This window comes from Gastrolobium bilobum, unplaced genomic scaffold, assembly GCF_033153095.1.
Source record: "Gastrolobium bilobum isolate Gb01-03AN ecotype WA unplaced genomic scaffold, APGP_CSIRO_Gbil_v1 utg1863, whole genome shotgun sequence".
NCBI classification, from domain to species: Eukaryota; Viridiplantae; Streptophyta; class Magnoliopsida; order Fabales; family Fabaceae; genus Gastrolobium; species Gastrolobium bilobum.
The window spans coordinates 376,819-393,867 of record NW_026898976.1 but is presented as its reverse complement, the minus strand read 5'-3'; the positions used below and the strand labels follow the sequence as shown (position 1 = coordinate 393,867).

The 17,049-nt window shown below is 33.0% G+C and overlaps 1 protein-coding gene across 1 annotated transcript; it reads left to right on the top strand.

Annotated features, from left to right (window-relative positions):
* The first annotated feature begins 6,673 nt into the window (after positions 1 to 6,673).
* LOC133286018 (protein ALTERED PHOSPHATE STARVATION RESPONSE 1) lies at positions 6,674 to 9,856 on the top strand. The gene is made up of 4 exons (XM_061483351.1): positions 6,674 to 7,607; positions 7,755 to 7,930; positions 8,170 to 8,393; positions 9,064 to 9,856. The coding sequence occupies exons 1-4, from the start codon at positions 6,674 to 6,676 to the stop codon at positions 9,854 to 9,856; spliced, it is 2,127 nt and encodes a 708-aa protein (XP_061339335.1).
* Positions 9,857 to 17,049: the final 7,193 nt, after the last annotated feature.

The following is a 17,049-nucleotide window of genomic DNA, read 5'->3' as shown; positions in this document are numbered from 1 at the left end:
TTAGGTCATACTTATAGGACCACAATTCTGGTTGACTACGAGCTTCTTGAATTAATGGTTGGGCCATATGTAGTGGGTCAACTGTAAGTGTATCATTATTCTCTACTAGAAAAAGATTCGTCCTCGAATCTTCTTCATCTTCATTGATATCAATATCTTTAGGTAAAAACTCAATAGAGAATTCTTTCTCTATTAGATTTTCATCATCAGATTCTCCATCAGATTTGGATTATCATTATAATATGGATAATCTTCATAAATGGGATCATCATCATAAACTGTGTTATGATCATAGACATCAAAGTTAAGAATGTTGATTTGCATATCGATATCTTAAAAAATTAACTAATGCCGTGCTTCCAAGTCTATCCTTGGTTTAGAATTCTCAAGGGATTAACGTCCTACTCTTCGTCATCAGATGCGTCCTCTAATTCCATTCCTTCTTTGAATTGAATGCTCAAGTTTATCCATGTAAGTCGCCGCTCCAAATGTTGGATTTTCTCCACAAGAGTTCGCTTCAAAATTTGGATTTTCATGCATACCCACACGAGTCATCTTCCCAAATCTTGAATTTTCTCTTTCTCTGCGCCCGCACAAGTAGTCGTTCTAAAACATGGATTTTCTTGTCCAAGGCCTGCTCAAGTTGTCGCTTCAAATTCTGGATTTGCCTTCCGAGCTCTTCATTTTTCATTTCACGCGGGTTTATTTGACGCGATTGTCTGTCTTGTTTAGGAACGAATCCACGTCCTTTGCCTTCACGACTTCGCCATCGGCAACCTTTACAATTTTGTTCAGCCATTGGTAGAAGGCAACCTAATGCTCTGATACCAAATGATACTGAAAGCACATAGAAAAATATAGCTAAACAGAATGTTATATTTCATAAAAGAGTAACCCTCCGGTTCTCAGTTTATAATTAACAAATAACAAAAATCAACTATTAGAATAAGACTCTTAAGCATCCTTTTATAAACTAATTACAAATTGATCCAAAATTCAAAATCTAAAATGTTAAAAATAAGAAAACTTCCTAAAGTAAATATAATAGTAATTAACTTCTAAAAATAAATAAATAATTATAATTAAATTATTTAAAACACGTCCCAAATCTTAGATCTCAAATTATGACAAATGTGTTGCTTTCCTTTTTCTACAAAATAAATCACAATCATATCTATTGTTTTATTTGGACTTGGATTTAATCGTAATTTGTTATATTTTAAATTACTGTTTCTTTCAACAATTGAGTCATACTTATAAGGCCACAATTCTGGTTGACTATGAGTTTCTTGAATCAATGGTTGAACTATGTGTAATGAGTCAACTGTAAGTGCATTACGAATTATCTTTAGGACACCTACATACTACCACGAGGTTCAAATTTTTAGAATATATTCAATGTATTATGAACATGTTTAATTTTGTAACACTTGTATTACTGTTTTACATAGACCTTTGACCCAAATTAGTGTGTTAATTATGGACTTGGAAGGAAAAAAGCCTTAGGAGGGATTAGTACAAAAAAAAAACATAGGAAGTAAGTAATTGAAAAGGAAATCCTTGGGGATTTTTGAACCTTTCCCTTAAAAAAATACAAGGAAAGAACTAACTCTTTCAATTTTGTGTCTAAATCTAATTAACGAAACGAATGATATGAAGTCTAAATCAACGATTTAGATGTAATTAGTATGGGTTTGTTTTTTCTGCAGTTACTGCAGATAAGTTATCTACAGTAAGCCCAATATGACGTCGTTTTGGAGCGGAAATCATGATGTTTTTGTAATTTTAATTTATTTCAGGGTTATAATAGTCTTTATATTTATAATTTTTTAAGATTTCAATACCAAAACGACGTCGTTTTGGAAATAAATGCAAATAACTTATCTGCAGTAACTGCAGAAACATTTTTCTCAATTAATTTATAAATATACTTTATCTCATTAATTTGAACTATGGTTATTGCTTGTGCGGAATGTCCCTCCTTTCCAATGATTTGAACCATGCTAGAATACTAGCATTTTATAAATCAATAATGTTATTATTATAACATTTTTATCTTAAATTAGTTGGGCTTGGAGGTCTATGTATCCAATTTCTTTCTTGATCCAATCCTGTTAAAAAAAAAAAAAAATGGTGGAAAAAAAAATTAAGAGTACAGAATAAAAATAGATAAGAAAAAATAAATAGAAAAACAAGAGAAGAAATTAAAAATGGAAGGATAGGGTCTATGTCTATCTGGATCTAGTTTTGGAAATCCTGCCAATTATTTCTAGTTCGTTCAATTTTTGAATTTTGAGGAGAACTAGTGTTTTAATCAAAACCTTGCTCCATGGTAGGTTTCTAACAGATTTTGAAACTTTCCAATCTTTTCGTCGCAGGGACTGGGGGTAACTTTGTTCATTGATGCAGAGACACGAGTCCTTCAATTTTGTGGTTCAGCAGTTGTATATAGTGTTTCCTTGGGGTTCGAAGACAGGAATGAACGTATGTACCGTACTTACTGCAACTCCCAAGCAAGATGTTGAACATTTTTTCGCCAAATACAAGTTATGCTGTTGTTAATATACTAATACAGTGTCTGATCTTCATGAGGAAATGGGCGAAGTTCCCTTATATTCTAAATTTGCCTCACTTTCTCATCTCTCCATATTTTCCATTAGTAAATCTTTTTTTTTAATAAATTATTCTGACTTAAATTAGTTTTTAAAAGAAATACTTTATTAATTATTTTATAAGTGGAAGTTTTATATAACCTGTGGGAACGTAAATTTTTTGACTCACTTAATAGGGGATTTATAAACACACTTTAGCTATAATAGGGTGACAAACTGGGTCATGAACCTAAATTAATTGGGGTTAGTGGTTCATGAACCCAAATAAAAGTAATAAAAGATGAGAAAAATATTTCTGTTTTTGTTATATAATTTTTTTCCGTTTTGTTCACAATAAAAGTGAATGGTTCTTACAAATGTTTTATCTATCTTCTTATTATAGTGAAATTCATTTATTTTTACGTGAGTATGGTGGAAAAAAATTTAATGGATTAAGAAATTAAAAATATTAAACTCATAAAAGTTTGAGGGAAAAAGATATAAATAAATGAAATTTAAAAAAAAAAGATAGATAAGGAAAAATAGAGATTTTAATGTTTCTATAAGTTATCTATATTCTCTTCTAAAAATAATGTTGTTTTGAGTATAGCGGAAAAAAATTTAATGGACTAAAAACAAAAATATTAAACTCATAAAAGTTTGAGGGAAAAAATGGGGAAAATTAAACAAATAAATAAAAAGATATAAATAAATGAAATTTAAAAAAAAAGATAGATAAGGAAAAATAGAACAGAAAATAATTAAATAAATAATTAAATAAACATAGGGAAAAGGGACTGAACATGTATCGCAATAATGAAAAGACTTTAATGTTTCTACCGTAAATGTAGATAAGTTATTTATATTCTTTCTAAAAAATGATATTATTTTGGGTTGAAAATTTTTAAAAATTATAATTGAACTACTATTATAATTTTGAAATAAATTATAATTACAAAAATACTTTGATTTCTGCTCCAAAACGATATCGTTTTGGGTTCAATGTAGATAACTTATCTACATTGACTATAGAACACATAAAAAAATGTCAATAAATTTCCTTTAACTCAAACTAAAACACACCATCTATCGATACATCAACTTTAGTATTATCATTTTTATTACTCTCATTTTATACTTATATATATAAGGATAAGTTATTCTATCTAGGATTAGCGAAACGGACCAACCCGGCCCGACCTGGCCCAAGCCAACAAAACAAGTCGGGTTATGGTTGATTCGAAAAAAAAATGAGCCAGAAAACCCAACCCAACCCGATCCGAGTTGGGTTAGGGTTAACTCAAAAATATGGCTCGTAGGTTGGCTTGAAAAAATAGCTCGCGAGTTGGCTCGAAAATTACTCGCGAGTTAGCTTGTTTTCAGCCTATTTAAATGACCCTGTAGTATTAATGCATTAGTCACGTGGCTTCCATCAGCTTAAACAAGGGGCTACGAAATGAGAAATATAAACAAAATATTTTAGTTTCGAATTTTTTTACAAAATTACATCAACGTCAAGAAACAATCAGAACCATTTGCTACCAAGTGGGTAAGATATTTGAACCAAAGAGAATATAAAAATGGCAGGGATGTGAGAAGATTATGGACTTATGTTTAGAGAAGGAAGAAAAATGATGACAACAGGTGTAGATTTTTTTCATTTTTGTATATTATATTTTGTATTTTTTTATATAAAAAAAAACTAAATCCTCGAGCTGGCTTGTTTGACCCGTAGGTTGGCTCGTTTTTTCACGAACTGGCTCGGATCGGGTTGGCAGCTCATTTTTAACAGATTACGAGGCAACCGATTGCAGTGTTTGAATTTTGTTTGGAATTTGGGCGTAATATTCATTATTCATCGTGGATCTCACTAATGGATTTGCTGGTGCTTTTGAAGGTTAAAAAACAAGGAGAAGCCCAAAGAAGCAAGAAAATCAAGTTAAAATTCATAATGACGTTGCTGCAGACTGCAGTGTTTATTTGATGTATTGGGATGATTTGTTTTTAAGTTAATTCAACCTAATTATTTTTTTGACAAGTTGGCTTATCCTAATATTTTGATAAATTTTATGAAACTAATTTAGAGTGCAGAGCGAGCATATCAGCAATAAAAATATTCAAATCCTTTTGAAAATGACATGTATGAATCAAATCGAACTTTCCTTTTCAGTTGCTCCCGCTACCAATTTGGTTGTATTGGGATGATTTTAGATAAGTTAAAAAAGTTAAAGATAAAAACCTACCGCTTCGGTGAAGACGATAAAGTCCAACTCATTATTCTTATATTTAGGAGGTGAAAACTTGTGTTGAACTCTAAAACTTGAAGGTGACTATAGGAAATACCGCCTGAGACCAGCAAGCAAGCGCTAGATAATGACAACAGAAACATATTTTTTGATTTTTAGTTTTAGGCAATTTTGTACTTGGAGGATTAAAGATCTATAAGCAACAACCCTAGTTTTCATCTTTCTTTTTCTTATTCGCTTTTTATTTGTTAATTTGTTATGTATGGGACGAAGAACTAGTTTTGTCTCTGCCTCTTTAATTATTATTTTTTTGTTTCTTTGTTATGCATTTTATTGGATGGATCTGCTTAATTTATAAATAAAATATTTTTTCTAAAAAAATATTTTGGTTTATTAAAGTCGTTAAAATCTTTTTCTACCACAACCCAAGCATAATAATGTAATTTTGAATTAAACTACTTTTAGGATTTAAAAAGATTTTTTAAAATATTCTAAGACAACTATTTTAAATGATATGTATGATTACTTTAATTTAACAATGTATTTAATATTTCTTATATTATATGAATAATTTTATCTCCTATAAAAACATATAAAACTCATTTTTTTTTCTATTTTTTCTTTACATGATTTCATATAGGTCTCACATAATTTTATATGTATATAAAAGATAATTTTATTTATTATAACATGAAAAACATCAAATCCTTTAAGAAAATGTATAATTATGTGATATCATGTAAGGAAAAATATTTCTGCAGTTAATGCAGATAAATTATCTGCATTTATTTCCAAAACGACGTCGTTTTGGTATTGAAATCTTAAAAAATTATAAGTACAAAAATTATTATAATCCTAAAATAAATTCAAATTACAAAAACACCATGATTTCCGCCCCAAAACGACGTCGTATTGGGCTTACTGCAGATAACTTATCTGCAGAAAAAGCGAACCCTATCATGTATTACATTTCTTCGAAAATAGTTTACTACATTTTTTAAAAAATTATGTGATGATTGGTTATAAGGTACCAATTTAACAGTGTTTGTCCTTCATATTTTTCGGCTTTTTTCCCAATGATATTATTGCTCTGTTGAATCGGGATCCCATAGATGCAGTACAGCACATATAGATGCGAATTATATAACCCAGCACTATTCTTTTTACTATAAAGGGAACAATAATGCAAGTTATATAGTTTTATGCATACACCCTTTTTTATATATATTCGCACTATACTTATTTTACCGTATATTTAAATTTTAATATTCTACCATCTACCTTAAAGCAAGAAATGTGAAAATAATAATAAGTATTTTTTTAAAAGGAAAATAACGTAATAATAATAAAATATACTTTTTAATAAGTAAACCTATTGTTTTATTTTATTTTATTTTATTTTAATAATAAGGAATTTTTGTTGTTGAAAAAACATATGACCGTTATTTTAAAATTGTGTTGATAGGGACACATTGGGAGCGAGAACGATTGCATTTCTCACTCTCAGCAGCGAGTAGACGAATCTGTGTACTCTCACTCTGCTCCGTGAGACTCTGTGCACTCTGTACTCTGACATTCATCACTCTCTGTGTCCTCTGTGCTGTACTACCTTGTCACCATTCTTCTTCTTTTTCTCTCTCTACACTTAATATTATCTTTCATTTCGATTCGACGCCGTTTTGCTTCCAAACTCACATTTTTGTTTTTTGTTTTAATTTTTTTGGGTTTGCAAACTCACATCTTCTTCATGACTCATGAGTGATACACTCATAATAATACTCATTCCCTTTTTGCCTTAAACGAAGAAGAAGTTCTGAAAAACTTACAGTTACGGAAATGGGTTGCGCACAATCGAAAATAGACAACGAGGAATCGGTGGCTCGATGCAAGGACCGCAAGAACTTGATGAAGGAAGCGGTGGTTGCTCGCAACGCCTTCGCCGCCGGCCATTCCGGCTACGCCATGGCTCTTAAGAACACCGGTTCCGCCCTCAGTGACTACGGCCACGGCGAAACCCACCACGACCTCGAACTCCACCCGCCACCTCTCGACACATCTTCCAACCCGCCGCCTCCACCTCCTCCGCCCATGGATGACAGCCTCCCGCCGCCGCCGCCGCTTCCGAATTTCTCCCCCAGTCCCAGTCCGCTCAAGCGCGCCGTCACCATGCCCACCGTCGCCATGCAGCACCAGAAGCCCGGAACGGTCGCCATTGCCGAAGAGGAAGAAGAAGAAGAAGAAGGTCTGAAGACAGATGAAGGGAAGACGCTGAAGAAGGGTGCCGGAGAAGTCGGATCGAGAGGTGCGGCGCCTTCTCCGCCGCGAACGCCGGAGATGAAGTCGGTGCCGCCTATGCCGGAATCGAAAGGCATGGCTTGGGATTATTTCTTCATGGTGGAGAACATGCCAGGACCTTCTTTGAGTGAGGAAGATGAGATTGAGGGTGGGAATGAGAATGAGGAAGGTGAAGGTGATAATGTTGACGGTGATGGAGGTCATGATGAGGTGGAGGAGCCTAAAACACCTGAGAAGGTTATGGAAAATGTGCAAGAGCTAGATGAGATAACGGAGGCAAAGCATATTGAACATTCAAAGACAGCACCTGCTGAGTTTAGAAGAGCAATTAAGGTTGTTCCGAGTGTTACTCTGATGCAGATTCTCACTTTCCTTGATGATCATTTTTTGAAGGCTTCAGAGAGTGCACAAGAAGTTACCAAGATGCTTGAGGCCACTAGGTTGCATTATCATTCCAATTTCGCTGATAATCGGGGTAATTTATTCCTTGTGTTGTGTTGTGTGTGTGTGTGTGTGTGTGTGTGTATCATTTTAGTTGATATTGTAGCTGCACTTGAAGTTTAAACTCTTTAGTTGCTTGTTGGACATGAATGGTTGAGCTAATTTGCAGTGACATGAGCAGGTCACATTGATCATTCTGCTAGGGTTATGCGCGTGATAACGTGGAATAGGTCCTTCAGAGGTGTGTCCAATGGGGATGGGGCAAAAGATGATTTTGATTCTGAAGAATATGAAACCCATGCCACTGTTTTGGACAAGTTGTTAGCGTGGGAAAAGAAACTTTATGAAGAGGTGAAGGTGGGTGTCATCTTCCATTTTTGACATTTTTACATTCATTGATCGCGTTAGCTTTGTCTTGATCTTCCATTGAACTTTATTTGTTTATTTTTTGTTCAAGAATGTTTCTGTTCATGTCTTGTTGATGCATGCTTCTCTGAATCACTTTAATTGTTTAAAGCTGATTATTTATGCTATTAACTTGTAGCTCTTAATAAATGGCTTCAGCTTATCAATTAAACTTCACTCCTTGTCAACAGCAAGGTGAGCTTATGAAGTTTGAATATCAGAGAAAAGTTGCAATTCTGAACAAACAGAAGAAGCGTGGTGCCAGTGCTGAATCATTAGAAAAAACTAAAGCAGCCGTAAGTCATTTACATACAAGATATATTGTCGATATGCAGTCGATGGATTCAACAGTTTCAGAAGTGAACCATATTCGTGATGACCAGTTGTATCCTAAACTTGTTGCTCTTGTTAATGAGTAAGTATTGCCAATAAGAAATTAAAGAGATATAATGGTATTGCTATTGCCTCATTTGATTGTTCCATATTATTTGATATCTTAGTGGTGGTGCGTAAATAGCTATGCTTCAATGAAGTTTCGTGGAAGAAACCCGTATGGATGTTAGGTGCTATTAAGGTTGTGAGTTGATTGGAAAGTGGATCATTGTAAACTTTTTTTCATGGTCTACAGCATCCTGAAATCTTAGAGCAAAATTGAATCCAGCGTCCTAGTAATTAATGTTTCAAAATATTCACTAGAATAACAGGATATTCTGATCTAAAAAAGCATTTTATTCTGCAGTTTAGTTCTTGGAATTGCAATTTATATGTGTCGTTTAAGTTCTGAGCCTGGACACCAAAGTGCACTTTGACATTATTTTAGAAAAAGATCAATTAATTATTATAAGAATCATATTACTTTACATATGTATGTACTTTCCTAGTTTTCAATTTGCTCTGATACTGACTAGATACAAAATGTTGAATGTATGCTGTTTGATTGTTATATCTTGCTGCTGCCATATCAACAGTGTCTAGATTTTCATTCTATAAAAGGGGTGTAACTTGTAAGGGAGAGAACATTAGTTTAAAAGAGCTGTTTGCATCATGAATGTATCTGAATATGAGCCTGCTTGATTTCTCTTCAGGATGGCCAGTATGTGGGAAAATATGAGCATACATCATGACAGCCAGCTGAAAATCGTTACGGACCTCAAATCTCTTGATATTTCTCAAGCTCCTAAGGAAACAACCAAGCATCATTATGAACGCACTGTGCAACTTTGGAATGTTGTCCAAGAATGGCATTCACAATTTGAGAAGCTTGTGACTCAACAGAAACAGTACATCAAAGCTCTTAATAGCTGGCTAAAGTTAAATCTCATACCTATTGAAAGCAGCCTAAAAGAGAAAATCTCATCCCCACCAAAAGCCCAGAATCCACCAATCCAAACACTTCTCCATGGTTGGCATGATTATGTTGACAAGCTTCCTGATGAGCTTGCAAAATCTGCTATTTCCTCGTTTGCTGCTGTGATAAAGACGATCATACTTCAGCAAGAGGAAGAAATGAAGTTAAAGGAGAAATGTGAGGAAACAGGAAAGGAATACTTGAGGAAAAAACAAGCATTTGAGGAATGGTACCAGAAGCATTTACTACGGAGGGGCCCTGATGAAGCAGATCATGAAAGAGGAGAGGAAGTAAATACAAACAATCCTGTCGCTGAGAAGCAGTTTGTTGTTGAGAGCTTGAAGAAGAGACTGGACGAGGAACGCGAATCTCACGAAAAACTTTGCATTCAGGTGCGAGAGAAGTCACTGCAGAGTCTCAGAACTCGCCTGCCTGAGCTCTTCCGTACATTAACAGACTATGCTCATGCCTGTGCTGATGCTTATGAAAAACTGAAGTCTATCACACAGTCCAGAGGTGGTGCGGCATGACAACGTAAAAGCTTTTGTTCTCTTTTGAGAGTTTATGTATTAAAAACCTAAGTTCTGCTGTCATCCTCACACAAGAAGTTATAGGTATTCTAACTTGACATGCAGTTTTATCAATCTTGTGTGAAAATTTTGCCAAAGCTTTTGAGTTTTAACCATCCTTGATGATGGAAGCATATTGCTCAAGTGTGTTGTATCATGTAACTCAAGATAGTTGCGCGGTGAAATATTGATTTAGTGGCACCGCAAGTATATTCAAGTCATGTAGTTCAAAATACAAAATATTATCATCTTTCCCATAGTCGTATCCCATGACTCATTATGCTACTGATGTTTATCTGAAATTCTGGATTTCAAAGTGCATAATAGTCAGATAAGTCTGCACATTACCCTTGACTTGTGAAAATAAAGATGGAAACGGAATCTCAACTTCAGGGGCCGTATTTGGTTTTGCAATGTATATAGTGGTTGAATATCTCAAAATCCCCAATGACCTACCTTCAGCAAATATCTGAAATTTAATAAAAGGAAAATATTTGACATGACATCATTTGGAATTACATGGTAGAATTAGAAAACGTGGTGAATGATAAAAATTCTACAAACGTAAGCTTTGTGTAATTAGCAGTTTAGCACTACTCTTGATAAAATTAATATTGTTAAGCTTCCATTTCAAAGGATCCGAGTGAGAACAGAGGGAGAAAGAGGTAGGCAGCTAGCAAACAACGACTCTTTCACCGGTTTTACTCTGACCCTTCAAACTTTTTTTTTTGTTTGTTTGTGTGTGCACCCAATTGTTGTTTCATCACTTTCATGGGTCCCTTCTAGAATTCAAAGTGTCTAATAAATTTTAGGCGCCTGCTTGCTGACATGGTGCAGGCTTAATTTCATCCCCTACATATTATATTGGGAATAAGATTAAGGGCACTTGACTTCAAAAACTGGGTAGTTAGGCATTGGTAAAGCCTCTTAAGAAAGGGCCAAAAGGGTATTGAACACTCCACATCTTCTGGTCCCCAATAATATACAGAAACTGCATTACTTCGGCATGTGCTTGATGCCCATATAAAGATCCCCCACCTTGCTTTAAAGGCTTTAGGTGTGAAGGAAAACTTGGTACTCTTAGCATATGGATATCAGGAAGTACTGGTTCAGTTCAAGAAGTCCAACAACACAAAACATCCGGTTAGGTCGGAGTTACACAAAACCCCACTATCAGAGCTATTCGCCGCACAGCTATGATGGCACAAAATCAGTGTGGCAGATGCTTTGGAGAAAAATGAAAAGAGAAAAGAAGAAAATCTTCAATTCTCCTACTACAGTGGAGGGTGTGTATGATCCAGAAACTTACTTAATGAACTTTGATCATGGAAAGGGATGGATGGAGCCAGACAACCTTCCTCGTTCCTTCTCTGCTCGGTTTGCTGACCCATCTAAGATTTTACCACCAAAACATTTATTAGGTTGATGGTCAGAAATGTAAAAAAAAAACATGTCTTTTTCTCTTCTTGATTTCAGAGTCCATTTTATAATTTTGTTACACATGACTAAATGCTCCTCTCCCTCTCCCCTTGTGTTTCACTTGAGGTGTTTGTTTTTTATGCTGTTTTGGATAAAAATTTGAATCAACTCATGATGTGTGCCACTTATGACATCTAACTAATAGACAAATGATATGTATACATAGAGCATTAAACGTCCATTTATCACTTGAATGATTATCTTTACTAGTTTCAAAGTTCAAACAGTGGATCCAATGGCACTGATACCCTTATTTCCTTTCATTTTGAACTATAAAAATAGAATTGGATTATGGATCCTCTGTCTTTTTGTTTATCACAACTTGTGACATTGTGTTTTTGAGTTTTGATCATAACTTTAGGTTTCTATGTTTGTTATTTCTGGCAATTCAATAATGTTTTTGCTGTTGCAAGTTGACCTCATTATGGTAGTGAAAGGGAAACCACAGCACACCATAATTAAAAAAATGAATAAAGCTTGAATTGAATGTTTCAAAATATTGTAGCTTACTTTAGCCGTAAGTAAATGAAGATGCTGACGGAACTCAAGAGGCTCTTACTTTAATATATTCGCTAGAGGAACTGGAACACGCGGATAAACATGAAAGAATCTTACAGTACTAGTGCCTGATTATTTTTTTGGTTTTTAACTATAATGTTCTCTATACGCAGTGTCATAGTGCTGCTGACATGTGGCAAATCGAATTCCGGTGTCTCCAATTCGAGCGCTTGGTATATAACTATGTTAAAATATTTGGCACGAAAATTTTTGGCCCCTTATAATATTTTCCGACTTGAATTCCGAATAATCTAACACCTGTTGATGGATGATTTATATAAAAATAAATAAATTAGAGTAATGTTATTTTCTTAGAAGAGATAGAGAGATAGAGTGAAGTCATGTCAATATGTTTTGTTTATGTCTCATCAGTTGGTGCAATAACTGATGTTAATTTCATAATATCTGACGTTTCCGGGCAAAAAAGAAAATATGTTCTATTTCTTTTGGTACTCGCTCCTTAATAAGTTGATTAGTCCAAAAGGAGTTGTGTATGACCATACAGAGTTGAGCTCAGCCCAAGTAATGATTGAAGGATAATTGCAATAGAATCCATTGTTTTACTATGTGGGACGGTATCTACAGGATGATGATTGGAGAAATTTGTTTATCTGGAACAAATGAAGGGGGTACATGTGACTGCAAGGCATATAAGTATTTTAGTGATGAATTTAAATAAATTGGAAAGAGATGATCATTAGTGCTTCTCTTTTATAGTAATGGTATGATCTGTTTATCTCATCTTAGTATAATGGCATGCTTTCTTGTTGGTGAATTGTAAAGACTTTGTCAATCTATTTTATCTATGGGATGTCTTTGGTAAGCTACAATATATAGATTTGATTGGAATCTCGTGCAAGTTGCTTAACAATTAACTATTAAAGAGAGATAAACTGTAAAATTTAGTTAACATTATGATCTATCGATATTAGAGATGATTAAGTAAGATAGGCATTAAAAAATAAATAAATAGAATATCCTATCATTTATATATATTTATATGGAGTTCATTTTTCCTACGTCAATGAAGATAACTTATTTATATTGAGTCCAAAACGACGTCGTTTTGAGGTCAAAATCAAAATATTTTTAGGATTTATTTTTTCTGCAGTTAATGCAGATAAGTTATCTGCAGTGAAGCCAAAACGACGTCGTTTTGGGACGAAAATTAAAGTGTTTTTGTAATTTTAATTTATTTCAGAGTTATAATAGTCTTTATAATTAAATTTTTTAATATTTCAACATCAAAACGACGTTATTTTGGGAGTAAACGCAGATAACTTATCTGTAGTAACTGCCTAAACATTTTTCTGTATAATTTCTTTCAGAGTTATAATAGTCTTTTTTATTATTTTTTTAATTTTTCAACCCAAAATAACATCATTTTGGGAGCGAATGTAGATAACTCGGTAGAAACGTTAAAGCCATTTAATATTATAAATTGATTATATTTTATTTTAAAACTCAATAGGTTAATGACATGGATGATACGGTTCAATCTCTTTTTCTACTTTTTTTTTTATTTCTCATTTTTAAAATTAAAATTTAATTTTTTAAATTAATTATATGTCTTCCTAATAATTAATAATTAATTAATGAGTGTAATTTACGAAAATAATAACCGTTAATTAGTAGAAATCAATGGTTACAATTTGTAAGAGGTTGTAAAGAAAAATATGTTGTAAAGAAAAATATGTTGTAAGTATAACCTTCCTCATAATAAATTAAACTACTTTTAAAAAACATATTCTGATTTAATATACAAAAATATGAGGAAGGTTATACTTACAACCTATTTTCGTATACAACCTCTTACAATTATATTTCAATCGTTGATTGGCAAAAATCAACGGTTAAGATATGGTTGTAAACGAAAATAGATTATAGGTATAACCTTCCTCATTTATTATTATACTCTCCCTTAAAGCACATACATATGGTTCTTGAGTTTTTTATTTTAAATTTAAAAAAAAAATACATTTTTTATAATTTTAAATAATTTTAATTTATATTTTAAAAAATTTACTTGAATTTAAACGTATTCGAATAACTGACTCAGAATATTTGGTAGATTTGATTGAATTCTTGACAACAAAGCCTTCCCCCAACTAGGGTTGGCAAAACGGGCCAACCCGGCTCGACCCGGCCCAACCCGAAAAAATCGGGTCGGGTTAGGGTTGACCCGAAAAGAGAAACGAATCAGAAAATCTAACCCAGCCTGACCCGAGTCAGGTTAGGGTTGGTTCGCGGGTTGACTCGATAATTAGCTCGCGGGTTAGCTCGAAATAATGCCAACGGGTTGGCTCGCGGGTTGGTTAGCTCGAAATATTGTCAATGGGTTGGCTTGCGGGTTGGCTCAAAAAAATTGGTTGCTGTGGAGCTAATCTTATTTGTTCTTCGACACTGTACAATATTATTAACACTGCCAATAAATGAAGAGATCCCAACATTGCAATAGACAAACACATTACAAAATACAAATTGTTCTATGAGTTCCATGGCCAATACGGTACAAATTATACGTATGATAACAAGATCTCCGATAAGGTGAATGAATTCAAGAAATGATCAATTATGATCACTGCATAGTGAATAAACTAGCTTCCTTCCCAGTAGTTTAATTGATTGAAATTACAAAAAAGAAAAAGGTACCAATAAAACAACTACCGAAACAAAAAAAGAAAAGTGTAAACAAAAAGGTTTAGAAAAACTCTTCGATTGAACAAGGGTTCTTTATAGTTTAGAAAATAATTTAGAAAACAAAAAGGTAAACTAAATAAAAAGCAAAGTGAGAAGACCTTATTGTGAACAAGGGTTCTTCGATTGCAAATGGTACTTCTTGGGTTCGACCGTTCGAGGGTTGTCCGAGGAAATGGTGATGGTCGGCTGGTCGCAGCTTTTGCCAAGACTCTTCTTCCCCAAACTTATCTTCCCTTCTCTGTACTAACCCCAACTTATTCAACACTATGCGCCACTTTTGTAACTTCTTGAAACACCATTGGCAACACCAGAAGCAACCTTGGAAGAGAAGTGAATGAGCGACTGAGACGAAATGAAAAAATTTGACAAAAAAATTCGGCTGAGATGAAATGAGCGACTGAGATGCGTAGTGAGATGAAATGATAAAGGGGGCTGAGATGAAATGAGCAACTGAGATGCGTATGGAAATTTTGTAGTTTTGATATTTTTTTTAATTAAAAAAAAAATACCCAACCCGCGAACTAGCCCGTTTGACCCGCGGGTTAGCTCGTTTTGGTCCGGGTTGTATCGAGTCGGGTTGAATCGGGTTGGCAGCTCATTTAGGCCAACTCAACCCGATTCATTTACGACGGGTTGCGAGCCAACCCGACGGGTTGACTCGTTTTTGCCAACCCTACCCCCAACGTTGATAACAACAATTAGAAAAAATTACTTTATGCTAATATTATGTCATGAGCTATAATCATTGTTGTTAAAAAATAGTGTAAAAACGTAAAAACGCTTTTACGTTTTTACTAAGGTGATACATCTTAAAATTCAGTAAAAACTCTTCTTAGTAAAAATTGGTAAAAATTATGTGTAAAAATGGTAGAAACAAAGTTTTTACATTTTTACTTAAACCAAAAAATCAAATCAGATCAACTTTTAACTCATGATTGGTTTTATTTTTATATTTTTAATAAAATAAAATAAATAAATCCTATTTTCATTTTCCCAAATCAAATGTACAGTATCTTCTTCTAGCTATTTGAAAAAAAAAAAAAAAAGTCCTCACGCAAGGCCGCTGTGTTTCCATTTAAGAGTTGTTAAACTTTATTCTTTTGATATTGTGAAACTTGGTTATAGGCGTTGTTAAACTCTTTTTGTGTTTTTAGACTTATGTTTTATATAGTTATGTAACTTATATTTTTTAAATATGAAGTTATTCATTAAATTTTGAGTAGTGACTTATGTGATATTTTTTTTACATGCATATATATATAATTTTGTATCTTGATATTAAGTAGTAAAAACTTTACGTTTCATGTCATTTCTACGATTTACGTTTCATGTCATTTCTACGATTTACGTTTCTACCATTCCCTTCTGTTTATACGTAGAAACTCAATTTTGACAACATTAGTTATAATTAATAATAGAAATTGTGTTTATTTATTTATTTTCAAAATAAAGAGTGATTAGAGAATTTAAAATTACTCTTAAAAAAATATGAAAGTTCTGACAATAAAACGGTTGCAAGTTCTTGTGAGCTAGAATGGCAATTTCCAGTTTATGGCTTTATGCCTTTACAGGTTGTATAGTACTATCATGGAGAGAGAGAGAGAGAAGTATTTTTATATTTTTATATTATTTAATGGAAAAGAAAAAATCTTTATTTATTTAATTTAATCAAGAAAAAGCATAAAAATATATATAAATATTCAGTAAATTAATCAAGAAAAAGCATAAAAATATATATAAATATAACTGATTATTTTATATATATATATATATATATATATATATATATATATATATAGTCATTTAACTTAAGTTATTTTTTATGTTTTATTTAATAAATTATTTTACGTAAAAGGGATAAAGTAGGAAAAAAATAATGAAGCCCAAAAATATATTATTTTTGTTTCCTTTTTTTTCTTTTTATGCAATAAAAGTGGAATATTAAAAATATGAAATCTGTGAACAAAAAAAATTGTCTAGCTCTCTTCCTCTCTTCACATCACACAAGGAATTTATGTTAATTTTTTCTCTCTTTTCTTTCCAATTAAATTAAGACTTTTAAAGTCAGTAAATTGCATCTTCGGATTCCGTGCCATGTTGTCACATGTTGTTAAAGCTAAACATTAGCCGAAAGGTTTAAAACTTTGGTACTGCGCGTGAACTAGATCATCATATTCAATAAACGTTATAATTAGCAAGCTAAAAGCACTTATAGCTGGTTGTGGTTCTTGAATGCAAACTTAAAAAGTGTATTCAGACAGAACAAAGTTTAAACGCTTTTTATTTCCAAACAAAAATTGAAACGCTTTAACTTGAATTGGACAGCATTTTGACGAGCAAAACTTGCGTGCGGCGTACCTACATGGTACTCCTTTTTTCCAATTTTGAAAAGTTGTTTTTTTTCATATTACTCCTTT

What these genes read in the sequence shown, in the direction of transcription:
- LOC133286018 (XM_061483351.1), top strand. Translation starts at nt 6,674, where the DNA reads ATGGGTTGCGCACAATCGAAAATAGACAACGAGGAATCGGTGGCTCGA. An exon ending in CAATTTCGCTGATAATCGGG is followed by an intron (nt 7,608 to 7,754) that starts GTAATTTATTCC and finishes TGACATGAGCAG; the next exon opens with GTCACATTGATCATTCTGCT. An exon ending in AACTTTATGAAGAGGTGAAG is followed by an intron (nt 7,931 to 8,169) that starts GTGGGTGTCATC and finishes CCTTGTCAACAG; the next exon opens with CAAGGTGAGCTTATGAAGTT.